The sequence below is a fragment of the Brassica napus genome, chromosome C3, assembly GCF_020379485.1.
Source record: "Brassica napus cultivar Da-Ae chromosome C3, Da-Ae, whole genome shotgun sequence".
In the NCBI taxonomy this organism is placed as follows: Eukaryota; Viridiplantae; Streptophyta; class Magnoliopsida; order Brassicales; family Brassicaceae; genus Brassica; species Brassica napus.
In genome coordinates this window covers 31,835,463-31,863,177 of record NC_063446.1, presented here as the reverse complement: position 1 = coordinate 31,863,177, position 27,715 = coordinate 31,835,463, and the positions used below count along the sequence as shown (strand labels likewise).

Below are 27,715 nucleotides of genomic sequence, written 5' to 3'. Positions count from 1 at the left end.
GCACCAGATTCTTGATTAGTGAGTGCACTGCGGTTTTCTAAATTCCGCTTTGAATTCCGCGATACAGAAGTCACCAATCACAACCTATGTCGAAACTCACAAAGTGAGGCTTCTAATGGTAAAAGCAGTTCAACCGGGACAGATCAAGCAGATCATGCAGATCAAGCAGGACAAGTACAGATCAAGCAGATCATGCAGGAGAGAATCAGATCAAACCGATCAAATAATTTATTATAACTTATGAATGACAAAATCATTTAAAAACTATATATCATATATTAAAACAATAAAAATGACACCTAGATATCTAAACAAATATCTTAGATGCTATAGTATCGCCCGAAATACCTGTAAATGTTTTATAAGATGCTTATACTTCTTTTATTTTCTTATTTAAAAAATTAAAAATTTTATGACAAAAAATAATAAGTAGAAAATAATAATTTTGTATTGTTAAAGTTGTAAATAAAATAAAAATATTATATTCATAAAATTAGATAAATATATTTTTAAAGTTATGTGTTGTAACAAAGTTATTTATTGACCAAACAAAAAAAACAAAGCAGATCAACACTACCAAATGTTGGCAGGTGAGATCTGCCTGCTTTTTCCACAAAAAGACAAAAAATATTGAACTGCATGCAGATCTCCCGCTTGAACTGCTTGTACAAACAAAAAGAGTGAATGGTAAATGCAGTGCGGGAGAACTGCACTTGTCCCGCTCCTCCATTCGGACACTGAAGCTCACATCAATTCTACGTCACTAGATTATTTGTTTTTTAAATTATTATTATTATTTTTTGATTAACCTGGAATATCCCGAACCCATCGAAAAATTGTCTCTCCGGACATTCAAATGGATCCTAAAGTATGGTCTTTTAAATTATTGATATTTTTTATTCATCCTTTACTATTTCACACCTTTTATTTTACAGCAAATTAATTAATAATTTATTTATTTTACAATATCACATTTTTTGGCTTTGTGTTTCATAAATAGAAATTTGCTTTGTTTGATTTAGACACATAAACATTTTTTGTTTTAAACTAGAATCCAAAATATTTAACTCTTGTTTTTAATCAATTGTTATTTTATTTATTTTTAATAAACTTTATTATATTTTTCGATTTGTATTATATAATTATAAAACTAAAACATATACAAAGATGAAACAGAAATAGATGAATACAATGTTATTTTTTAAGAAACTATTGTAAAGTATAAAAATTAAATATGTTAAATGATTATGTGGAAATGATGTGGAATGTAAAACGATAAAAAAGAAGGTGTTGAATAATTAAACCAATATACATAGCATGGCGAGCAAAATCAATACTATGCTATAAACCCATAGGAGAGAATCGTAAGCCCGTTTTTTTTTTAAAGTTGGACCATAGGAAAGAAAATAGACAGAGTACATTTTCATTGCTTGTATTCTAAGAAGATTTATATTTCGTAGACTCATCGATTACTAATTATAGAGCTCCTCAGTTTTGACCTGATCAGACCAATCTTGATTCTTGACCCGAAGCGCTTCTTGCACACGTGATAAATATTGACAAAACTTAGAGAAAGTTGGTAGACTGGTGGCTGATTATTCTTCCTCAACTTTTTCACTTCGTCAAATTTTATTTTCAAGTACTTCTAGTTCGGGTTCTGGTTACTAATAAGTCTACTCTTACTACGTCGGCAAGTTTAAAACTAATTATTTAGGCTTACATGTTTAATAATACAAACATTGGCTACTTCAAATTTTAATAGATCGAAAACTAAGGTAGTTAAAGAATTAGATAATGTAGCCCTTGGTCAGTTTATTGGTGGCTGAGACCTCACATTCACAACATATGTTAAATACTCCCTCCGGATACGAATGTAAGATGTTCTATATTTTTATCTTGTATACAAATGTATGATGTTTTGAGATATAATTAATGCATTTATTTTTAAAATTTAAATATAAATTAAAAAGTAAAATTATGAGTGGTGAAACTTTATTGATATAATCAAAAAGTAACAACTAAAATATTGTATTTATTGTTTCTTAATATGTGTGTAAAACCTTAAACATCTTATATTTAAATCCAGAGGGAGTATAACATTCATGATCGACCTACCTGCTTTTCTCTCATAATCATAACCCGATAAGAGTTAAAAAAAGTAAGGAAGACATATGGGCATTCTGGCTCAAACGAATTCGGTTTGGATTCAATTTGGTTTCATGTTTTTGTGATTACAATTTTAATACTATTTGGATATTATAAAAGTTTGGTTCGATTTGGTTTGACTTTACTTGGGGCCCGTCAGATTTAGTAAATCATGTGAAGAGTTGTATTAAGAAAACTTTCAGGTTTGGCTCTAAACAGAATTTACATAACAAAAAAACTCGTTTCTACTCTAAATATATTCATTTAACTTGAATGAGTGACTTTATGAATGTCGATTACTGAAATCATTAAGCTAAAATATGAACCTGGTCGTAGAAGAATTTATACAGACCAATCATAACTATTAACGATAAGCTCATATACAAAAACAAAGTCCTAACAACAAAGAAGAACAACAATCATACATAATGATAACAATCACAACTCTTAACAATAGATTATGTACAAAAATACTATTCTAACAACAAAGAAAAACAAACTTGAGTATAAAGAATAATGAGCTAACAACAAAATATACACAATAATATCGTCAAAGGATAACTGGAAATCAGAGTGAATATTTGATAATAAGGATTAAAAAGGGTTTGTGCAGACAATATTGTGATTTGTGTAGACTCACTGATTTAATTGAACTATGAAAAAGAAAAGTAAGATTTTAAGAGAATATGAACTCAGGTTTTGAATATCTTCGATCGAGTTTAAAATATATACTGTATCGATCCAAACACCCATGATACCAAATCTAAGGATTCACTCGGTTTCTTTGCAAGATCTGAACCCGACCGTACCGCTTTTATCGGACAGGTTTCGGTTTTTGAAATGTTCAAATTTCACCAAAATGCACCAGTAGAAAAAGTGCCTATAGCCACGCTTTTAATCGTGACTATTCCATGATATAGTCACAAAAGTCAAGAATAATGTTATAGGAACATAACCATTTTTCATGACTTTTCGTGGCTAAATAGGTCACGCAAAGTTATGAACATTTCGTTATTAATTAGCCACAAAAGGTTACGAAACAAACATAACTGAATAACTTATTACTCATGTTTTTATTCGTAGCTAGAATTTGATTGGGAGAAAGGCTTATTTCAACTTATTTTTTCTGTCGTGTCTTTTCCTTCACGAACTTTGTAACAATGCGTATTTCATCATAAACTTTATATAAATTCAAAAAAAAATCCCAGATACATTTTTGAAAACGTGCTGTACATTGACCGCAGTCAATTGTATATGTACATTTGACGTGGTGTTATCGTTTTAAATGACATCGTTTAGCTACTTTTTAATAAAAAAAACTAAAATTTAGTCTACATAAAAATTGTATTTTTTCAAAAACTCTGATTAAACCACCTAAAATACTCGACCGAAGCAAACCAAATATTATTTTAACGTACTATACAGTCTCTGTTAATTAAAATGCCAATTTTCTTTTTTTATAGACAAATTTATTCTTTTTTTTCATCGAAGCCTACAACATTGATTTCAAAATTTGTTTTCTCTGTTGTAAATTCAATTTCTGGAGGTTTCAATAGAAAAAAAAAGGAAAGAAAGGTGTCTTAAAGATATGAAAGCTGATATTTTAAATGACATAAACTATATGAATTAAAATAATATTCAATTTGTATTAATTATAACCAAAATATTTGGTTTTCAAGTGGTTAAATTTATTGTTGACTGAGTTAATCATTTTCTTTGGTTCTGAGTCTCACCTAAGATGAGAAATTCATTTTATTGTATATTTTTTTACACTAAAAATGTGAATCAATTGCTTCGGTCGAGTAGATTAGGTAGTTTAATCTGAGTTTTTTTTTTGCGTGGGTTCGATTTTTATAAATGACTATTTAAAAAATAGCTAAATGATGTCGTTTTAAATGATGATACCACGTCAGATTTACAATTAGCCAATTGACGCGGTCAATATACATTTAAACACAATTTCAAAAGTTCATACAATATTTTAATTTATATTAAGTTCATGATAAAAATACGTACTGTTATAGAGTTCGTGAAAGACACTACAAAAAAACGTTAATGTTAAACTAGGCCTTTCTTCTGTTAGAAAACCTCCATTAAAAAGTTTTTATGTAGAGTTCGTAAAATTAAATCATGGCTTTTTTAAAAACTCTTTGAAGTTTTCATGGATAAGGTTACTCCAAAGCATTTTTCTGCTGCACCTGCAGATAAAAATCGACTTACTTCGTCGTTGATTCTCCTGGTTATGAACACGAACGCAGAATAGAAAAGATAAAACCCTTCGTTTCCCTATGTTTTTGGACAGGGCGAATCTACACATGGCCTGAGATTTAGGGGGCGTTAAACAATTTATTAAATATTCGAACTTATTTAAAAATAAAAATAAATTTGGGGCAAATCTCCAAAATAGCACCTTTATAAGTTTATATCACAAAAATAGCACAAAAAAACTAAAATGACCAAAATAGCATCTTTCTAAGTTTATCCTTTGAAAATTTTAATTTTTTAATTTTTCAAAATTTGAAATCTTATCCCCAAAACCTCATTTCTCAACTCTAAACCCTAAACCCTAAACTCTAAACCCTAAACTCTAAACCTTAAACCCTAAACTATAAACCCCAAACCCTAAACTCTAAACCCTAAACCCTAAACTCTAAACCCTAAACCCTAAACCCTAAATCCTAAACCCTAAAATCTAAACCCTAAACCCTAAACTCTAAACCCTAAACCATAAACCCTAAATCCTAAACCCCACCCTTTAACTCTAAACCCTAAGTTTGTGTCTTTTGATAAAACACTAAGTGCTATTTTTGTGACTTTTGACCTTGAGTGGTAGTTTGAGAACATAAACTTGATTTAGTGCTATTTTTGTCTTTTCCTCATAAATTTGGGGCCTAAATTTTTTTTTTAAGCCTATTTCAATGTAATTTTTTTCAAAAAATTTAGGGGCTTAGACCATGATTAACCCCAGTCTTTTAACTGGAGTTCTTAGATTCAGAGACGGTTCTTAATTTTTCTTAGATTTTAACTAAAGAAAAGCTAAGAACTGTCTCTTAAATAAGAGATATAAGAGTATGATTAACCCGAAATTCTTAGGATGGACCCCACTTTAAGAACTCCGGGTTAATCATGGTCTAATAGCCGTCTTTTAGCCGAAAAGTGTAAAAAAAAAAAAAAGGTTAAATCATGAGTTAAAAATTCTAGCTAAAAGACCAGGGTTAATCATGCCTAATGTTTAATTAGGCTTGGCCAAAGACCGGGACAATGCAAGTGTTTCCTTACCCCAATTTCCTATGACACGGCGAAGATTAGGCTCAGGTATTGATGAGAAAAGTCGAGGCCCAAACGAATTGGGCTGGACTCAAAACTCCTTCATCTTTCTATTACTCTCACGAACATGATCAGGATTGAATTTTAGGTTCGCCTCCAAAAACGATATTGCTCTTCGTTCCTGAATTTGATTATAAGAAAATACACAAATCTATATTATAAAAAAATTATTATGGCTAAAGCAAAACAAAAAAAATTATAAGACTGATATGTTTCTTTAATTTTCTTTTCTGTTGGCAGTTTTCAACATCTCTTAGAAACAGAAATTTGTAAATTGGTATCATATATTTTTTGGCTTTAATGATATCAATAAGAGTATTTGTTGTTGAATAATGCCTTGAATCTGTTGGGCCTTAGTCTTTTGAGGTCCACTAGTGCTAGGATTTTCCGGAACACAACTATATATATTTTGTGCCTCCTCTAAACCTAGTTAGCAGTCGTAGAGAAACTAGATCTGATTTTCTTGTAGACAGATCTCTGTAATTCCTCCATCAATAAAATCTCTCTTTGCCCGTGGACGTAGCCGTTAGGGGCGAACCACGTTAAATCTCTGTGTCTTTCTTTATTGTTTATCCATCTGTTAATTTATATCTTCTCACATCCGTCACAACAAACTGGTATCAAAGCTTCGGGTTGAATCTGGTGAGAAGATGTCTGGGATGAATATGAAGATCGACAAGTTTACTGGAAGGAACAGTTTCAGTCTCTGGCAAATCAAGATGAAGGCGTTGCTGAAGCAACAAGGTCTTTAGGCACCGTTGTCAGGGAAGAAGGTTGAACCTGTTACTACTGAGATGGAGGTTACTGAAGAGAAGGCGTATTCAACAATTTTGTTGTGTCTGGCAGATGAGATCATCATCGAAGTTTTCGGTGTTGATGCTGCAGCTGATTTGTGGTCTAAGTTAGAGAGTCTATACATGACGAAGTCTCTGACTAAGAAGCTAATTCTGAAACAATGTCTTTTCGCTCTGAGGATGCAAGAAGGTACACAACTCCAAGATCATCTTGACAGTCAAAATTCCATCTTGTTGGATCTGAGCAATATTGATGTTAAGGTGGAAGATGAGGATGCGGCACTGATTTTGTTGGTATCACTACCAAACTCCTATGAGAACTTTGTTCAGTCATTCATAGGGAGTAAGGATACAGTGAGTTTGGAGGAAGTCAGGCCAGCACTTCATAGCAGGGAGTTGCGACACAAGGCATCTGGTTCTGGTACAGACGACCAAGCTTCTGGGTTGTTTGTAGGTGGTGGAAAGAACTTTGGAAAAGGCAAGAAGTCGAAAGACAAAGGTCATTTTCAAAGGGTCCTAAACCAACTGATATTTGCAATTACTGCAAAGAGAAAGGACATTGGAAATCTGATTGTTCTAAGAAGAAGCAGACTGGTTCCGCTGCGGTAGCCGAGAATGAGGCTAAATCTGATGAAGATATTGCGCTGGTTGCTCATGGAAAAACACATCCTAGAGATGTGTGGGTCCTGGACACAGGCGCATCTTATCATATGTGTCCAATGAGAGAATGGTTCTCAGAGTATGAGGCAATGACTGATGGCAATATCAAGATGGCGAATGACTTTGCTTGCGATATTGCAGGAATCGGTTCTATTAAGCTCAGGACACATGATGATAGAGTCTGCACGTTGACTGGAGTTAGACATGTTCCATCTATGTCCAAGAACTTGATCTCAGTTAGTCTTTTGGATAGCAGAGGTTTCAAGTATTCAGGTGGAGATGGAGTTCTGAGTGTCTACAGGGGTTCAGATGTGATTCTCAAAGGTTTCATTCATGGTACTTTGTATTTGCTGGAAGGTTCTACGGTTTCAAGTTCAACAAATGTTGCATCTCCAGAGGTTCGCAAGGAAGATATGGACAAGTTGTGGCATATGAGGTTTGGACATATGGGCGAGCGTGGGATGCAGATTCTGTCGAAGCAGGATCTTCTTTGTGGTCATAAGACCAAGAGCCTTGAGTTCTGTGAGCACTGTGTGTTTGGGAAGCTGCATAGAAAGAATTTTCCTAAGGTTGTTCATAAAAAAAAGGCACGCTGGATTACATCCATTCAGATTGTTGGAGTCCCTCCAAGGTGGTGTCGATTAAAGGTCACAGGTATTTTGTGTCGATGATTGATGACTATTCGAGGAAGACTTGGATAACATTTATGAAGCACAAAAGTGAAGTTTTCAACAGCTTCAAGGAGTGGAAAATACTGGTGGAGAATCAAACTGAGAAGAAGATTAAGAGACTTCGTACTGATAGAATTCTGCTCAGCAGAGTTCAATCAGTTTTGTAAGGATGCAAGGATTGCAAGGCATCTTACAGTCAGAGAAACACCACAGCAGAATGGTGTAGCAGAACGAATGAACCAGACATTGCTAGAGAGAGCAAGGTGCATGCTCTCGAATGCTGGTCTGGAGAAGCGGTTTTGGGCTTAAGCAGTCAACACGACTTGTTACTTGATAAATCTCGGTCCCCACACAGGCATCGAGTGCAGGATACCTTCTGAAGTGTGGTCAGGTAGATCTGCTGATTATTCACTTCTAAGAGTGTTCGGTTGCACTGTTTACTATCATGTAAGTGAAGGTAAACTAGAGCCGAGAGCAAGGAAGGGAGTAGACTACAATGAGATATTTTCACCAGTGGTCAGACATACTTCCATCAGAGTGTTGCTAACGCTGGTAGCACGTCAGGACTTGGAGCTTGAGCAACTCGATGTGAAGACTGCGTTTCTTCATGGAGAGCTTGAGGGGGAGATATACATGACTCAGCCGGATGGTTTCCGAGTTCCTGAAAAAGAAGACTATGTGTGTAAGCTTCGGAAGTCCCTTTATGGACTTAAGCAGTCTCCCAGACAATGGTACAAGAGATTCGACAGCTATATGATCAAGTTGGGCTACATCAAAAGTCCTTATGATTGTTGTGTCTACATGAAAAAATTGAAAGATGACACATTCATCTATTTGGTGCTCTACGTGGATGACATGCTGATAGCTACAGAGAAGATGTGTGACATCAAGAAGCTGAAGGAGCTTCTGAGTTCTGAATTTGAGATGAAGGATTTGAGTGCAGCAAAGAAGATTATAGGGATGGAGATCTTCAGAGATAGGGAGAAGAAGAAGTTGTTCTTGTCACAGAAGGCCTACATTAATAAGGTGTTGACAAGGTTCGAAATGTCTTCATGTAAACCTATTAGTACTCCGTGTGCATCAAATTTTCATCTTACCATGTATGAGGTTCAGTCTAAAGAAGAGACAGAGTATATGTCTCTAGTTCCTTATGCTAGCGCTGTAGGAAGCTTGATGTATGCAATGGTCTGCACAAGACCAGATCTGGCACATGCAGTCAGTGTGGTTACATGCTTATGGGACAACCTGGGAAGGAGCATTGGGCAGCTGTGAAGCATATTTTCCGATATCTGAAGGGTACATCTGATGTTGGTCTCATATATGGATGCGACAATCCGCGATTGGTAACATGCTATTCTGATTCTGATTATGTTGGAGATGTGGACAACAGAAGATCTATGACCGGTTATGTGTTCACCTTGGGCGGCTCAGTGGTTAGCTGGAAGGCGACTTTACAGTCTACAGTGACATTGTCTACTACTGAGGCAGAGTATATGGCGCTGACAGAAGCTGCAAAGGAAGGAATATGGCTTAGAGGATTGGTTAATGATCTCGGTTTGCATCAAGATCAGGCTACTGTGTATTGTGATAGTTTGAGTGCTATCTGCTTAGCCAAAGATCAGGTTCATCATGAGAGAACCAAGCATATCGATGTAAGATACCATTTTCTGAGAGATGAGAAGAGGATTGAAGTGAAGAAGGTAGGAACAGCTGATAATCCTGCGGATATGTTCACTAAGTCGGTTCCTCATAGCAAGTTCAAGCATTGTCTTGATTTGCTAAACATCTCAAGCTGTTAAATCTGGCCCTGATAGGCGTTTGGCCCTGAGGGGCATCTGGCTCGAAGAGAGCATCTGGCCCAAGTGAGGGCATCTGGCTCTGAGGAGCATCTGGTCCGATGGGACATCTGACATATGAGTTCGACGGAACATCTGAGTAAAGAGAGAGTCTGGTACATCTGTATTCTGAGCACGAAGAAGTGCATTCTGGTACATCTGATTATGGAGGATTCAAGTCAAGGTGGAGATTTTTTGAATAATGCCTTGAATATGTTGGGCCTTAGTCTTTTGAGGCCCACTAGTGCTAGGGTTTTCCGGGACACAACTATATATATTTTGTACCTCCTCTAAACCTAGTTAGCAGCCGTAGAGAAACTAGATATGATCTTCTTGTTGACAGATCTCTGTAATTTCTCCATCAATAAAATCTCTCTTTGCCCGTGGACGTAGCCGTTAGGGGTGAACCAAATTAAATTTATGTGTCTTTCTTTATTGTTTATCCATCTGTTAATCTATATCTTCTCACATCCCTCACAACATTTGCATTGTATACACAAATAATATTGCCTAATTAGCAATCTACCATTCAATACTATTACATACTGTACCTAAAAATTAATGACTCTAACACCCCTATCTCCTACCCGTTTCCACAACCATCATCTTCTTCATCACCTCTAAACTCCACCGCCGAGCGTCTCCACCAAGCGATCCGCCTCCTCGACGCCCAGCTCCGTCACGACGTCGTCTCCCGCCACCCCGAGCTCCTCTCTGACGCGGAGATCTCTCTCTTCTCCCTCCGCTCCTCTGTCTCTTCTCTTCTCCACCGCCGCACTCGCCTCCGCCTCCACCGCCAAGCTCCGCCACGACGTCGTCTCCCGACACCCGGAGCTCCTCTTTGATGCGGAGATCTCTCTTCTCCCTCCGCTCCTCCGTCCCTTCTCTTCTCCTCCGCCGCACTCGCCTCCGGATCCCCCGCCTCCACCGCCAAGCTCTCTTCCCTCTCCTACGCGGAGATCTCTCTCTTCTCCCTCCGCTCCTCCGTCTCCTCTCTTCTCCTTCGTCGTACTCACCTCCGGATCCCCCGCCTCCACCGCCAAGCTCTCTTCCCTCTCCCAGCACTCTTCTCTCTCCGACGCATCTCCGTCATATGGCGCGTCTCCGTCCCTCCGGTGCGTTTCCGCTTGGTTTCTTCTTGTTCTTCTCCAGGGCGAGTCAGAGAGGTGTGACTCACTACAAACTTTGCATGTGAAGATTTCGAAAACAATAAAGATCGGAACTTTGTGTTGGATTTCTAGTAAAGATTGAAACTTTGGGTTTCAAGTAAAGACTGGAACTTTGAGTGAAAAGGGAAGAATTGAATAGGGGTTGCAGCGATGGAAGACGGAGTCACAAAGGAGAGAGAGGAGTAATGGTTTGCTGGTGGAGAGGAGAGAGAGAGAGGGAGAAATGCTAGAAAGACAAATAAAACTGAAAGCTAGAAAAGTCATTTTAACTCTTATTTGTATACTGTACACGTCAATTTTTTTTTTTTGGTAGTTTGTTAATTTCCCGATTGTTTTAGGTTTTCTACCTAATTGACTCTATCAATAAAACCAAAAAGTTCAAAAAACAAAAATATATTATTCATTAATATAAATTTCAAATTTTCTTAGATGTTACTGTTAAACTTAGGTAGTGTCTCGCTTTACTGTAGTTAAAACTTTATAAAGCTTTCAAAAGAAAATAAATGTATAATATATCTTTTCTTCAAACGAAATGTATAATATATCTTTCTAAACAAAAACTAAGTATGTAGATTGCAAAGTTACCAAAAAGTATGTAGATTGCACCCAAAAAAATGTGTAGACGAAGCAACTTATGCAAAAAAAAATTGGCCTTTTCTTGGAGAAGAAAAAGTAAGAGTTGGAGAAAATTAAATGTGATACGGAATAGCTAGATTTATACATTTTGGTGTAAATATATCCACAAATGTAGCCTATTTACATAAGGACGAAGAAGTTTTGTAACTGACGAACTAAAACCACTAAAGGAAAGTTTGAAAGAGACGATAGCAACTTGGAATCTCATTTATATATATTAGACAAAAGAAGAAAAATGTACATTCGGTGGAGCTTTACCATTCAAATAGAAAAGCCAAAGTTTCGAAACCCATTAACTGAATCATATCATTCCTCTAATAGACGTACCTATATACGATGACGATTGGTGATGATACATATTTATGATTTTATGATTCTTCTGTACTTAATATTCTCAAGATATTTATTGAGGTAGGCCTAGGCGTTCGGTGGTCCATTCGGTTTCGGTCCGGGTGATTCGGATTTTCGGATTTTCGGTCTTATGCTCATAAGTACTATTCGGTTTTTACTAATTATCGGATCGGGTTCGGTTCGGTTCCTTCCGGGTTCGGTTCGGATCGGATTTAACCAATGTTTAAAATCGTACAAAAATATTTTATTAAAACCTCGAAAATTGACCAAAAAAATTCCAAAATATATAAATTATTTACAAATCTAATTAAAATTAGTTAAACTATCTAAATTAACTAAAAAGTATTCAAAATAACAAATAAAACAAACTACAAAAATATTTTGAATACTCTAAAATATCTAAATCACCTTAATATATATAAAAACATTTACATATTTAACTAATTTCGGATATCTTCGGATTCTAATTCAGATTTCGGTTCGGTTCGGGTTATAACCAAAATCCAAAGTAGTAAGCTCATAAATCTCATTCGGATATTTTTGTAAAACAGTTCGGATTCGATTTCGGTTTCGGTTTTTCTGGTACGGGTTAAGGTCGGTACTTCGGGTTGAGTTAAAAACGCCCAGGCCTAATTGAGGCAAGAGAATGTTTCGATCATTAAATAAAATACATATAATTTGCGTATATAGCTTTGGTTTACAACTGAAACGTAGCGATTCGAAAGTTGAAACAAATATTAACTAGTTTTATGAGTAGGTTTTGGACGGGGACCATTACACCCATTTCCAGGAATGAACCAGTAAAATTTTCATTCGTTTCTTTAGTATTTAATTAATTGTCCAATTTTTTTCTTTGAAGTTTAATTTGAATCGTTCTTTATTTTTTCTCGTTACTCACTATGTTTCCGGTTATCTAAACACAAGTATTGGATCCATGAGGCATTCGAATCCCATAAAACATACGAATTTTAAGGCCAATTCTCTAAAGCCTAACTATAGTTTTGCTCAGGAGTAACTTATAGGTAAGCGTAAGCCACCATTTATGCTATTGTATAAACCGCTGGTAATTCATTTCAGTCGGCAATTGTTTTTTTTTTTTTACGTTTAGTTTGCAAATTTTCAGTTATTTAAAACTTAGAATCTGAAAGTAGATTTAGCTCCAGGAAGAGAATAACTTCATAAATCTCTAGTTATATATATATAGATTCTCGAAGAGATATGCATAAATCGTGTGTAAAACTTCTTTCAACTTCCCCAGAAGCCCTAGCCAAACTAATAAAATAAACAAACCAGAAATTTTCTTAAAAGATAATTGTGAAAAGAAGTTGGGAGACTCTCTTGAGATTCCAAGTAAATAGAGTTTTTCATCTCAATTTGCTATAATTTGGACGATTTAGAGTTTTCTATAGAATAACGCAAGCAATTATAACCCTAACATTTTTTTTAAAAACCTTGGATCCCTATGCGCAAATACACACACATACAGAAAAGTGGATTAATCTCCCAAATCAGATAAAAAGAGTTTTAAAATTCAAACACCAAAAGATAGAAAATCTACTGTGAAATTTCAGATGGAATTAAAGATGGAAATTAGGGTTTAAGGGTGCGACAGTCAACGGGTGAAACTACGAACATGATCTAATCGACACTTATCCCTTTTCCATTGTCATGGATAAACAACGGAGAAATAAAGTTAACTAGATCATGCTGGCAGCTTCATCAGATGCCGGTGCACCATACACTTCATCATATCAGATCTAGAAAAAGAGAGAGAACTTATGGAAAAAATCAATTAATTTTATGCAGCTAGGGTTTTATCGTGTAGTCGGTCTCATCAATGAAGAAGAAGACGGTCTTTTATATAGAAGAGTGAGGAGAACGTGAAGGAGGCTTGGGGGTGGATAAGAGATATAATATGTTTAAGAGAAGTCTGTTTTACAATTAAGCGAAAGTATGTGGGTCGACATTGAAAACGAGTAAGGGAAAAAGAACGAATGACAAACAAAAGGCGTTAAAGAAATGTGGTCCAAAGAAGAACCGTGAATAAATTGAATAATGTCACGCCGATTCTCCAAGCCTCATACACTTCTTCTCTCTTACAGAGACAGATTAGGTTTGTGTCTTGTGTTTACTTGCTTCTGTAACTCTGTTAATTACCTCTTCATTTTGATGGTGACTCTTTTCTTTCTTTTTTTTCATTGTTTTCTAATTTTTAAAAGTTATAAAATTAAATAACCACTAATTGCATTGAGTAATAGTATAGTACCCTAATTAATATATTTCTCTTACTTAATGAGATTTAAGTGTCCTAGAAGATGTTTGTTAATTGGACCTTCCTTGAAACTTCTACCACTTTGACTTACTAATCAAGGTTTTAATTTTTCTGTCTTTATAGTTTATAACAAATTAGTGTATTATATGCTATCTAGACGCAAATTTTCAGGTTGACAAAAAGGCCCTAATTATCAAATGTTTTTAGCATTTTCTTAATCAGATGTTTACCCGTTTAATCAGCAGTCAATTAATCAGATGTACGGTTAATTTGCAACGCCTATACATCGATCCGTTCTTACTTCTGAATTTAATTAGTTTGAACAATATATATGTGTTCGAAATGTGTTACTTCTATCAGGCATATAATAATATATTCAGAACTACGGCTATATTTGCCATGGAGAAAAAACAGCTTTCTTCTTGGCATATCGATTGATTATCGACTTTAAATTTGACTCATCATGATGTTTTGTATATATAGTATACTAACGCTTAGGACATCTTTAAAAATTAATCTGCAAGATAATTAAGAAACTAGAATTTGATCCGCAATGGTTCGTGCGGATATATTTTTATTTTATAAATGTATAAATTTAACATTATTGTAAACATTTTAAATATATGATTTACATTTGAGTGTTATATATTGTTTAACTTTATAATTTTATTGTTTAGTTTTTTTATTCAGCATTATTAATATATAATTATTTGTTTTATACTTTTTACTTTATTTTAGACACCATTGTCGAATGATAAAAAAATACGCAATGAACCATACTTGTAATGAAAAACATAGAGATATCATTAATATGTTTTGAATTATTATTTTTTCTGATATCCTATTTTGTAAATATTTAGACCAATCATCATGATGTTTTATATATAGTATACTAACGCGTAGGACATCTTTAAAAATTAATCTGCAAGATAATTAAGAAATAGTGACTTTAGTTAAGACCTAGCTAAGTCTTGAAAAAGTGAAGTTACACATGCATAAAGTTTAACCTACGGGAACTCTTAGACTATATATATATATATATATAATTTATGTGAAGAATTACATTTCCTGGCTTCTATAGCTTATTGTGCATGATTACTACTTTATATCTCTCTCACATACAAATAAGTAATTATATATCTTTTCAGTGTACTTTGTTCCAACTAGTTCATTCAATACTTAACTGAAATATTTTATTAATTAATAAAAATTCACAATGGTTTTCTAACTTTGATAAAAATCATAAACTACCACTTCTCATGTAAATAACTTAATTAGCGTGGATATTGTATGTTCAATTTATATATTTTACATTGTAATGCTCTTTTTGAAAAATTATAAAACATGTTTTATGATAAGTTAATAAAATTTATAAGCTATAGTATTTTCGTAGAGGAAAAGCTTAAACCCTGGTATTAGAATGTAACTACTAACTATAACCAATACATGTGAGACCTAATTGAACTCATATGGAATATTCACACGATCTATTTTATGCGCATTTATATATTACCATCTATATCCGAAGTGCTCGTCTTTGTAACAAATTATATTAGCTTCTGAAAAGTAAACTATATACAGTGTACATACAATATCCGTTCTTTTCATAAACGTTCGTGCTTTGTTGGTTATTCTATTCCGGTCTGATTACCCAGATCACCTCAAGTTTGAGCAATAGAATAATCGTTTATTACCAAAAAAAAAAAAAAACAGTGTACATACAATATCCATGCCAAGCTACCTACTGCACATGTGTTACAACGATTTGTTCTTGTAATCTACCACTATGCAACTACCCCTAGTGTAGACGGTGCCGGACCAACCTTTTATATTGCCCCAATCAAAATTTAAAACTATGCCCTCGTACATGTTTTATCAAGATCACAAAACAGTATAAAAAAACTTAAATTTTCATTAAAAAAATCAAATTTCATAATATGTTCATAAAAAACATTGATATAAAAACACTTATTGCTGAAATATAGATCTTCTTGCATTTTTTCCTGCAAAATCATCCATTAAACTCCTATAGTCAAGTTTTTCGACCACAGCAGTCTCAATTGTTATGTTTTTATTTTAGAATTAAGGTTTTAACTATTATCTAAAATATAAATTTACTAATATATTTAAAAAGTTTGACAAATTTTATTATAACTAAATATGCCCAATAGATAATATTTTAACAAAATAATCTACAGATTTTCTTTTTATGTATATATTAATAATTTTTTTTTTTTAAATATGCCCCACTAATTTTGAATGCCCTAATCTTTAGTTTGGGTGGCTTCCCCTCAAGGCCGGCCCTGAGTGTAGAAAGTAATATATATGTTACATAACTTGTGTTTTTTGTTATACATAAGATTTAATATTTTTTTTAAACGTGAAAGCGATGTTGTTTAATAATATATTGCTCTATACGTATAGAAAGTGAAGTGAATAATAAAACAACTTTCCTAAAAAAGATTCCTTATCACTAACAGTCGGGTGATACCATTTCTATGCAAAATTTACCCAAAATTTGATAAGTTCTGGGCAAGCTGATGGGTCTGTGACAGCTACGCGATATTGCAACCTATTGAAAATTATTATTGATATGGACAATCTTTGATAACAACATGCTGTATCTGGTTACTGGTAGAGAAATAACAAGCAAAACCTCTGATTGGTTTAGAAGTTTTATTTTCCATTTTTCTTTTTTTATTATAAGGTTTTATACCATAAGTCAACAACACTAATGGCTAAAGAAAGGATACATACATTTACTCCCATTAGCTTCGCTGCTGCTGAAGTAAATTTGTAGTTTTAGATGTGTCATGACCTGCTGGAAAATAAATACTTTAATTTGTATAAATATGTAAATAACTAAAGTATATACTATATAGTACATTATATATACATATATTGTATATTCCTCATCTTGTTTGATATACGAAGATCACACATATACCGAATTTGTCACACATGCTTTGAGATGACTCATAATGCTGATCACGCACATATGCGAGAGACTGGAATTCGACGTGTTTTGGATCATCTAGGCTCTAGCGAATACAATTGTATTAGATCTTACAATTCCTTGTTCTTTTCTTTTGTAAAAAGCAAGATAAATGCCGAGTAAAGAGTCGTTTGATTGTGATGACCTAGGTAATGACCTCGGTAACTTTGCATCCAAAGTTAAAAAATGAGTCTATCTTTAACCTTCCACAACCGTTATTATTCGGATGCACCTAAAAAATCTTTCGGTTAAACAAAAAAGTACTAAAATAAAAATCATCAAACTAATATGATTCTACTCTACTAATTTTCTATAAATTAATGAAATCAGAAAATTTCTAGAAATATATTCTCTCAAATCTGAGAGATGTGCATCAATTATTTATCCATTCTCACGACTTTATATTGATTGCAGTTGCAAATGTTATTCATCAAAACTAGAGGTTTATAACAACGGAATTTGTTGTCAATTTTGCTACTTATTTCTGCAGTAGGCTATTCGTCTTAGTGCCCTAGTTGAATTCTCAAAACAATCACATTTATTTTTTCTTAGAAATACCACAAATTATATAAGAAATCTTCTAAAACTTTGTTAAGACTTGTCGTTGGCTTAAGAACACTACAAAAATTTGTAAATTTCCTAATTATTTAATTAAAGAAAACCCTTTGACATAAAAAAAGTCGATGGCATGAAATCTTTCTAATATTTTAAGGTTTCTTATATCTTTAAAATCTCTGGAGTACTACTTTACAGTTTACATATATACATCTTAAAAATCCGTGAAAATTGTTATCGGTGGTGTGGTTGTTGGCATTCTGCTAATTCTTCCACAGGTTCTCCAAAAAAGTAAGAAGTCTTTCAGGTTTGGGGTAGCTCGGGGATCGGATATAAGTAGTTTTGGCTCTGATTGAATTTCAAATTTGGTCTTTTTATTTTTGTTTTGTATTTTTATAATGTTATGTATTGTCTATTAAATGTTAATTGCTTTTTTCCATAATCATGTTTTCTGTCTGATTTGTCTTCACAGATCGATAGTTCGTTACGCTACAAATTTTGAACTCACATTAACATTTTCATGGATTATCATTTATTTTCTTTTTATTAAAATTTGTATATAAAAATTTATAGTAAAAGATTATTAGAGTTAAATGACCACATATACACAAGTTTAATTACTAAAATTTAAATAAGAAAAAAGTCTTTGAATTTTTTCGGCGAGTTCAAAAATTTGTAATCTATTTTTCTACATATCATATGGAGAAATAATAATAAATTTTTTTAACTTTTAAGGATTACCAACTTCGTGAGTTTGTATTGATCGCAAATCTATAAAACCTCCCCATGTGGAACAAAAAATAAGAAATAGAACGTTGGTGTCCTATTCAGTAGCTAATGATCATAAATAATATATGATATTCTTATATTACAGTGAAATGATTGTAGTTTTTCGTCGGTGCATATGTATATGTGTAATAAATATATTTGCAAATGAATACACGGGAAGAGTTAAAAAGGAAGCATGCTTGAACCAACAGAGAGTAGTTCCAAATGTTGCTTTTTTTTTTTTGAAAAGAAGTTCCAAATGTTGCTTTCCAGCCTTATACAAACGTATCACCCACATTACTGCCACAGCTACATGAATTGGAGGAGAGAGAGCGAGAGATATTGTGATGATGATCATCATGAATTCATGATATATCGATCGATGATAAACTGATGATGATGGCTCCGGTATGTGTATCCATATATACATGTCTTGAATTTGTAACTTGTACATACGTAGATCATGGAGTTTACTAAACCGGAGACGTTTGGTTGGTCGAATTGGGGTTGGTGCATCTTCAGTGGGGCTAAGTCTGTGTAACAGGATATGCAGCATTCAAATGGTCCCCTTCTGTTCTTATTGTAAAAAGAAATTAGTGTTTACTGAGGAGGAAACATCCCACTTATAGATTCACACGCATAAAATGCAAACTTCTCTTTTACTTTGTATCTTTTATTTCATGATATACATTGAAATTGAAGTGTACATTAGTACATATGTAGATTGTGTGCTTCGAACACTCATGGAACATAAATATACACATGGACATAAATTAATCCTTACTTATCATGCTTTGATTACGCGTATTGGTTTATTAGTTCATGTCAAACTTTCATGTACATAAACCAAATCTTATAATCTCTACTTCAGATGGTAGAGTTCATTAAAATATTTTGTTTCTTATAAAATATAGCAAAGGCGATGATGTATAATACAAGTGCATGTGACATGCTAAGTGAGAGAGGAAAATAAAATGTATACAAGTATACCATATATAAAAAAATTAATTATCAAAAGAAATTAAATAAAGTGGTTCTTTTGTAATCCACGTCTTTTGAATATGAGAGATGCGTTGGGCTTCCATGTGATGTGCTCTTTCAATGATCCTATTCTGTCTATATCTAGCCAACCACATTCCGCACATATATACCTTCACACTAGACAGCTCTATAATTCCTTTTAAATCTGTAATATAATTATATATTTTAACATAACTACCAAAAAAATAAGGTATGTATATGCACACTAAGTGAGACAGAAGAAGATATATATGACATAATAATATTTTGAATAAATGTTAAGCTTATCAATCAAAAAATGTTTGTACAATGTCTGTAATCTTGTTGCTAAAAGTGTTTAAAACAGAGAATATAATCTAATTAAGATTTACAAGAAGCTCATGGATTATCTTGAAGCAAATTATTCTTTCATTGCTCCATCATACGAATGTTCCCCATTGGTCGAACTGATGAAATATGATTGTGGACCTGTTTATGAGGTGATTTGCCATGCCTTCTTCAATTGAGCTCTCACTAAATATAATGCATTTCTATCTGAAAGATGTATTAAAGAATAAATGGAGGAATCATGTCATGTGTTTTATCAGTTAGAAGTATTCTATTACATTGGTTTGTATAGTGTGAAGCAAGAAAATGTAGAGTAAGACTCTTCCACACTTTCTCAGAGTATTAACACTAAAAATATAGGTACATTCTTTTTTTGTGTGTGCAACATATAGGTACATTCTAAAAGGGGCATTACAGGTGCATGGGCTTGCCACTTGAGAGTTCCAGTTAAGGGGTTATAAACTTATATGTCATGTTAAAATCAATAAAATATATTTTGGAGTGCTAAAATATGACCAAACCCCTTGACACCAATTTATTGTTGCATGCGTCACACATAGCAATATGCATATATGGTAGTTTAGTAACATGCAGATTTTGGATTGTTAAGCTATCCGAGTTAGAATGAATTTCAATACACTCTATTATATGGTCACACGGATATAGTTTTGTTGTTTGAGACCCATTTGATTACTCAGAAAGAGGGTCAATTCGTGGATTACACTTATTTTAGAGATTAGTTTGGTCCTTCTATAGGTTCGAGATACCGTAAGTTAATAAAAAAACATATATACAATGTTAAATCCATATTTGTCTTCCAATCTATAAAATATAAAATCCTGAATATTTTTTACAGTTTCACTTTAGTTTTGGAATATATGAATCAAGTTTGTTAAAATTTGGCTAAAATTGGGTCAGCAATACCACAACCCGGAAGAAATAATCAAGATGACAAAAAAATATTTATGAGAAAGAAAAAAGGAAAAATAATAATAATTTATTAGGGTTATAAAAGGGCCAAATAATGTTTTAAATTCTTAAGGCCCAAAACAAGAAATAATCTTTGAATCGGGCCTAGAATAGATTCGTATAAAGGATGTCAAAATGCATAGGTGGTAGATATTTTTCAACAAGCTTCAATCTCTGACCGTCAATAAAAGTTGTTAGTTACTACTCCTACGTGGCATGATGTCAACCGTCCAAATGAATAAAACAGTGCCCGTTAAAACAGAATGCGGATTTCAAATAGTTTTCAAAACTCAGCGTCGTTCTAAAAGGCGCTTCAGTTCCGACTCCCGCCATATAGAACCCTAAGCAAATCCAGTCATAATCTCAAATCCCACGCTCTCACTCTCTCGTTTCAAGCTCATAATGCTTTCTGCTCTCAAGTAAGTGATCGATCCTTCTTCCTTTTGATTTCGCGTTTCTCTTTAGTTTCGTGTATCCGAAACTCTGAATCTCCTCTCGTTTTCTCGCTCCCGGATTTCGCATGTGTTGTTGTACTGTTTCTAGGATCTTCGATTTGCTGCTCGTTATCGTTCCTCTAGTTTGCTCCATATACTCGAATCTAGTAATGAATCTAGGATGCTTATCGACTATCTCCTGAGCATAGATTTTTACTTGATTGCGAATCTAAACCGATTTCATATACTATTTGGTACCGATCGAGTTCTATTTCCTTGTGACAGTGATCGCTGGAGATGTTAAGAAACTACAGGATGCTGGGATCCACACCTGTAATGGTCTGATGATTCTTGGTTGCTCTTAACTTTTCATTTGGTAATTGCAGTCATACCCGATCCAGGTGTAATGTTCATACCATATCCAAAGAAGCCAGCAGGTTGGCATGTTCTTGCTCATGCTGTAACCATCAGGCTCAGTTTCAGGAAAGGCAAAGGAGAGCAACGTGTATGCAAAGTCTTTGACGCACCAAATCTGCCTGAAGCCGAAGCAATATCCCTTTTTTTAACAAATCTATCACAACTTGCTATTCATCCATAATGCATAACTTTGTTTTCCTTAACAAAAAGAAAGCATGTCTTCCAGATTACTTCCGGAAGCGTTGCAGATGCCAAAGACTAGAGCCGGCCTAGAGGAGTTATTTATGTCTTGTTACTTATTATGCCTGTTTTCTTTCTACTATGAGTAGCCATATTTGACCCACAGGACTTTACTTGGGAAGTTATTTTTCTTACCAAGACTGATATTGCCATGACTTATTATTAGCTTCTTATTATCAAATACAAGCTGCAAATGCACTTGAATCAGAAGTTTGTCTTTTATTCGTAGTTTGAATAGAGCCAGAGAAACCTTAGAATGGCCAGTGTGAGAAAATCAAGAGAAAGATTGAAACGACGAGATCTCAAAGCTCCGGAACACAGCCAGAGTTCAACAAAGTAAATTAAAACTCAGCTAAAATCACTTTTTAGCCTTTCAGATTTGTTGAGACCAATTCTGAACACTGCCGACTCTAGGCATTGCACCTTCTTTCTTGGCCTCGGAATCCACTTTGAAAAGCACACCGCACACCTGACCCGAACTGTCCACCCTTGGTACAGGCTTTAACTCGTTCAATGGAAACTCAAAGCTCCTCAACCCTCCAGACGAGGTAAAGAAGCACCCTATAATATACAAGCATACAACCATATATGCACTTTAGATCCAAGAAGAATGAGGTATGCATAGGAAAATGTTTTATGCGTTACCTTTAGGGAATGGCGCAAATGATTTACCACAACCTTTCTTCACGGTTTCAAGCTCATCAGAAAGAACGAGATGGCCTTCACCATCAGTTCCCCAGAATAGTGGAACGCTACCATCTGCGTCCTGCAAAACATCCATACCTCAGTACTACAGTATGTTAGAACAAATACAAAGAAGGAAAAAAAAAAATCAAAACTAACCGCAGCAAGGAAGACATTCTTTGTGGTGCAGTCAAAGAGCATGAAGGCAAATCTCCCTTGAAAATCTCTCACGACTTGATCTGCAGGGTATGGACCACGGTCTCTGAGGGCTCGGTAGGCTTCGATCACAACAGTGACCTCGGTTGCTGTTTTTGTGAGTCCATATTGCTGTTTAAGAAATGGAATGTTCTCTATGTGTCCTTGGAAGATGCAGAACATATCATCATTCACAGCAAACAATCTATCACACAAAGCCATTTCGAAATCAACAATAAAATTCCAATAAGAACACAGGATAAAACAATAGATCTATGACTCAGATCTATCAGTGAACCAAACAAAAAGTACACCATGATCCTATATATATATATATTTCTTGCAGGCAGTCAAACATCTTGTCATGTTTAGACAGAAACATGTTATCATGTTTAGACGTAAATATATAACTAAAATATCAAATCCGTGAATGCAAGAACCTGGGGAGGAGAGGGTTCTGCTTGTGGAGGGAGCAAGCGATGAGACCAGAAGATCCGAGATTGGTGGTGACAGCACCAGGGTAGATGGAAGCAAAGTGGTTTGGTAAGAACCCATCTTTAAGAGCACAAACAGATCCACCTTCCTGACTCGTTAGAGCCTCGGGGGCTTTTGCCACTTTCTTGTCGAAAATCGCCAACATTTTCTTTCTTCTTGATCACACAGACAGTAAAACAGAGGGAGAGATTAAAAGTAGAGAAAATGACTTTTACGATCGTTGAATGGGCATTTTCTTATAGTGGCTTTAGTTTCTTGAAATGGAATATAGAAATATTCGGTCCTTTTCCTCCACGTTTCAAGAATTTATTGTTTCATTTACCACGTTTGTTTTTTGGTTCAATGATTATCTCATCGCACGTTAATGCTAGTTCCTCTTCAAGATAATAAAACACAGAGTAGCTTTGTTTTGACTTTTGATTATGAAAATTTCTCAAAACAAGAGGTGGATTTGCATTACGCCAATCTTATCTTTAGATTGTTCTGTCTGTTTATTAAAACGGGTTTAATGCTAAAATCATGTGAATGATGATCATATGATAAGATAATCCCAAAGGTAAGATAAATGTTACAGAATATAAGCTTATCTAGTTTTTCTCCATGTTAAACATAAGCGAAACTGAAGCCAATGAAAAATTGTACAAAACCGAAAACAAAAAAGGGGGTCTTTAGCTATTAAGCTCTTAATTAACTACCACTTTTGTGTTTATCAGTTCAAACATAAAAAACCTTGATGGGGTTTTAGTTATGTTCAAACCCTGTTGTAAGCAACCGACTTGCTGAAGAGCTTGCGGATGTAGAGAACCTGAAGACCACTTGCTGCTGCTAGGAATATGTACTCTCCTACTGTGTAGAATATCACCCGCTTTCTCGTGCTCTCATTAGCTGCACCCCCAAAGTTCCCAAACGCACACAAAATCAATCACACAACAAAAGAATGTTGCATCGTATTAAAAAGCATGTATCTTCGTCCATCCTTAAATTGATAGACTCTAAAGGTTGTATCTTGGGGAAAAGTTCTTCATATCACGACGGGAATGAGTCGAAAAATCTACAAAACAAAGTGTAAAAGATGAAAGGAGAAGAAAACTCACTATGACGGTGACGAGTATCACGTGCTTTCAAATACTTTTGCTCAGCAACAACAGACTCCAAAGCCTCTCGCAGCTCAGCTATCTTAACATTCACCGGGTCCAAATGTTCTAAGGAAAACGGAGGGAACATAGCATCAGTAAGTAAGAGCTAACACAAAACTAGTCGCAACGCAGAAACGGTTAATAATAAGGATGAATGGAAACAAACCGTCTTTGGCTAAGTCATGCTCGTTGGGGATATGACCAACGTGAATGTAGAAGGAGACAGTCTCAGGAGTAGAGTAAGGGTTGTGGAAACAGAACTTGTACATTCCACTTCTCGGCGCCTTAAACTCAAACTTATCTCCTGATGTTCCCTTCAACGTCTGTACAATGTTCCCAGCTGGAGACGTCACCTACACCAATAGCAAAAGGTAAAGTCTCAAACTTTCGATTCGAATCTTAATCAAGACAACGACACAAAACCAAAGTCTTGTCGGAAATTCGTAACGAATTTAAACATTGAGATCTATTACCGTGAAATCCAAACCGGGATGGTCTGATCCCCAGAAGATTTCGTGGTCGACGACGACGAAGTTTCCGGAGACGGTGTCTCCTTCGTAAAGGACATACTCTTGGACGCATTCATCGTCGCTAACCGTCACCGAGAGCGACGAGATTCGCTCGATCGAACTCAATAGTATTAAGGCAAGCAATAAAAAAACATAGGTCTTCTTCGAGTTCTTGCTCGATTGTCTGCTCTCCATCTTCCCTTTCCTTAGATCTTAACTCTCTCCGATCAAATTTTCCGTTTGTTTCTCCAATCGTAGAAGAAGAAGAAGAAGAGAGGATTTAATTGCGCTTTAGCTGAAGTAAACCGGAAATTAAAACCGGTTTGTTACGATACGGTGAGATTTTGGAGGTAGTCAACGGGTTGCTTCTGGTTTAAATTTATATTAAAGGTTTTATGATAATTTAAATGATCTTTTTCTGGTTAAAAGATAATTACAATGTTTTTAAGGAACAAAATCTGATGGCGAAAAAAAGGAACAAAATCTAGAGTCTGAATGGAAACATCAGTAGAGTAACAAGGAAAAATTAATTGTTGATCGGTTGTGTTTATTCTAATACCCTCTGTTCCTAAAAAGATAGACTTTTTAATATTTTCACACATATTAAGAAAATACATTAAACTATCATAATAAATGTATCGTTTTCTGTAATTTTCAATTTTTAATAACTTTTAACCAATAATAATTCAATAAAAACAATTAATTTTCTTGAAGTTTGCAATTTTTTCATAGAAAATACAAAAAATACATCTTTCTGAAACAAACGTTTTTTCTAGAAAGTCTATCATTAAAGAACGGAGGGAGTATTTACTTTACATTATACAAGAATAAAAAAAGAGAGAAATCAGAAAAAACAAACAAAATAATTATTTTACAGTTTAACTGAGAGTAAAAACTTTTCATCTTTTCATCTTTTCATCTTAATTGATATATTCAAGTGGGATTAAGAGTAAAAACATTTACTCCAATTTTTGTTACTTTCTATATTATATTTTTTTTTTCAAACGCATCTTATGTAATAATTTGTTTTTCTAGAAGATCTCGATATTGATTTTGTAATTTTGAATTTTAACTAATAAATTAGATCTTGATCTGGGCAACCGCGCGAGTGTTTGTTTTCAGTTTTACATACATAGATATTTGTTTTAGATCATTAGTGGTTTATACTTTAACGTTAATCATATATTTAAATGTTTATATAACTATTTCAAATTAAAATAATTTTATAATTTACGTGTTATAATTAATCAATTGTTTAAAATTGTCACATGTATTTGTCACTTTTGATTATATATTTATCTTATTGTAGTTGTATTTAGTTATTTAACAAATTAATATATTCAAGCAAAAACATATTTACAAATTATTTGTATTTAATTTAAGCTAAACTCTGGCTCGTCTTTCAACGTTGGATTTTATTTTATCAATATCTTTTATGCTTATTCATTTTAGATAATAATATATGGTTGTATATACAAAAGTTCAAGATATGTTAATTTTTAGACACATATTATATTTTTAACATAAATATTTTATATTTATGAAAATAAAATTTATGAATTTCTCAATTTAATATACTTTTATCATAATTAATTCAATATGAAAATTGTATTTTAACATTATGATTATAAAGTAGATAAAAGTAGGATAGAATTTTAATTTTTCATTTTATAAACTATAACTTAATATATATTAATGCATAAAAATAGTTCATTGATAATTACAAAATTAGAAAAATATTTACATAAACTTTTTAAAAATTAAGATATTGTTAAAATATTTTTCAACATATTTATTAGATTTTTTAAAATATGATATATAAATATAATATATATATATATATATATATAATCTTTGTAACTACTATAATCATGATATCTTTTCATTTAATTAAAGCTAATAATATAAAATCTTTGTAACTACTGTAATCATGATATATATATTTATATTTTAAATGAAAAGATATCATGATTATAGTAGTTACAAAGATTTTATATTATTAGCTTTAATTAAATACATGTAATTTTTAAACATGCATTATATGGTTTGCTAATGTTAATCCGTCTTACCAACATATTATATTTCTTATTTTTGAATATAAATATTTTATGTTGTCAAAAAAAGAAAAAGAACATAAATATTTTATACTTATGAAACTGAAATATATAAATTTATCATTTTAATAAAATTTTGTTATATTTAGTTCAGTATAATAATTTTCTTTGAATATGATTAATTATGATTATAGAATTAACAGATAAAAATAGGATATAATTTTTATTTATAAACGATAACTAAATATATATTAATGTTTAATAATATTTCAAAACTAATTTTCGTAGTTAGTGGAAATATTTAACTACAACTTTTTTTTGAAAATTAAGATCTTATTAAAATCTTCTTAAACAAATTTGTTAAAAAAAATGTATATTTATATTTAAAATAAAAAAGGTATATAAATATTTATTTTATTAAAATAGAATCACAACTTTTATTCATGTATGATGTTTTTAGAAATGGACATTCCCTAAGGTGTTAAAAAAAAAGACTTTCCCTAAAAACCATATTTTATTTATTTCTAATTAACAATTTTGGTATCATTAAGGTATCACATCTTATATAATCAACACATACAACAACTTCACTTATAAAAATTTTTAATATTATTTTTAATTATTAAAAATCCGTTGACAAAAATTCTGACAAAATGTTACAAAAATTAAATATTTTTAAATAATAATGTATTAATTAATTTCGTAATTAGAAGTATAATATTATTCAAATAGGGTTGGGCAAAAAATCCGAATCCGAAAAACCGAACCGAACCCAACCCAACCAAAAAAAATAGTACCAAACCCGAACCGAAATTGATTAAATATCCGACGGGTTCAAAATATTGGTATCTAAAGAACCGGAACCGAATCCGACCCGTACCGAAGTATTCCGGGTGCCCGCATGTACCCGAAATAGATTCTATACACCCTTATATAAATATATTTTAGATTTAATGTCTATTGAAAACATCCAAAATATATAAAATATTTTTAAATTGTCCAAAATACTTGAAAATATATACAAATAGTCAAAAGTAAATATCTGAAATAGCTAAAA

At 33.2% G+C, this 27,715-nt stretch overlaps 2 protein-coding genes and 1 long non-coding RNA gene across 3 annotated transcripts; 1 reads left to right on the top strand and 2 right to left on the bottom strand.

Annotated features, from left to right (window-relative positions):
* The first annotated feature begins 20,079 nt into the window (after positions 1 to 20,079).
* Positions 20,080 to 21,758, top strand: LOC111204571. Its single transcript, XR_002657056.2, has 2 exons — positions 20,080 to 20,913; positions 21,214 to 21,758. It is a non-coding gene; the product is annotated as an uncharacterized LOC111204571 (long non-coding RNA).
* LOC106444154 (stem-specific protein TSJT1-like) lies at positions 21,708 to 23,223 on the bottom strand. Its single transcript, XM_013885666.3, has 4 exons — positions 22,905 to 23,223; positions 22,429 to 22,669; positions 22,231 to 22,351; positions 21,708 to 22,146 (listed from the first exon to the last, which is right to left on the bottom strand). The coding sequence occupies exons 1-4, from the start codon at positions 23,102 to 23,104 to the stop codon at positions 21,959 to 21,961; spliced, it is 750 nt and encodes a 249-aa protein (XP_013741120.2). The 5' UTR covers positions 23,105 to 23,223; the 3' UTR covers positions 21,708 to 21,958.
* A 253-nt stretch (positions 23,224 to 23,476) lies between these two features.
* LOC125584564 (transmembrane emp24 domain-containing protein p24beta3-like) lies at positions 23,477 to 24,942 on the bottom strand. Its single transcript, XM_048753257.1, has 4 exons — positions 24,569 to 24,942; positions 24,262 to 24,448; positions 24,054 to 24,161; positions 23,477 to 23,844 (listed from the first exon to the last, which is right to left on the bottom strand). The coding sequence occupies exons 1-4, from the start codon at positions 24,797 to 24,799 to the stop codon at positions 23,711 to 23,713; spliced, it is 660 nt and encodes a 219-aa protein (XP_048609214.1). The 5' UTR covers positions 24,800 to 24,942; the 3' UTR covers positions 23,477 to 23,710.
* Positions 24,943 to 27,715: the final 2,773 nt, after the last annotated feature.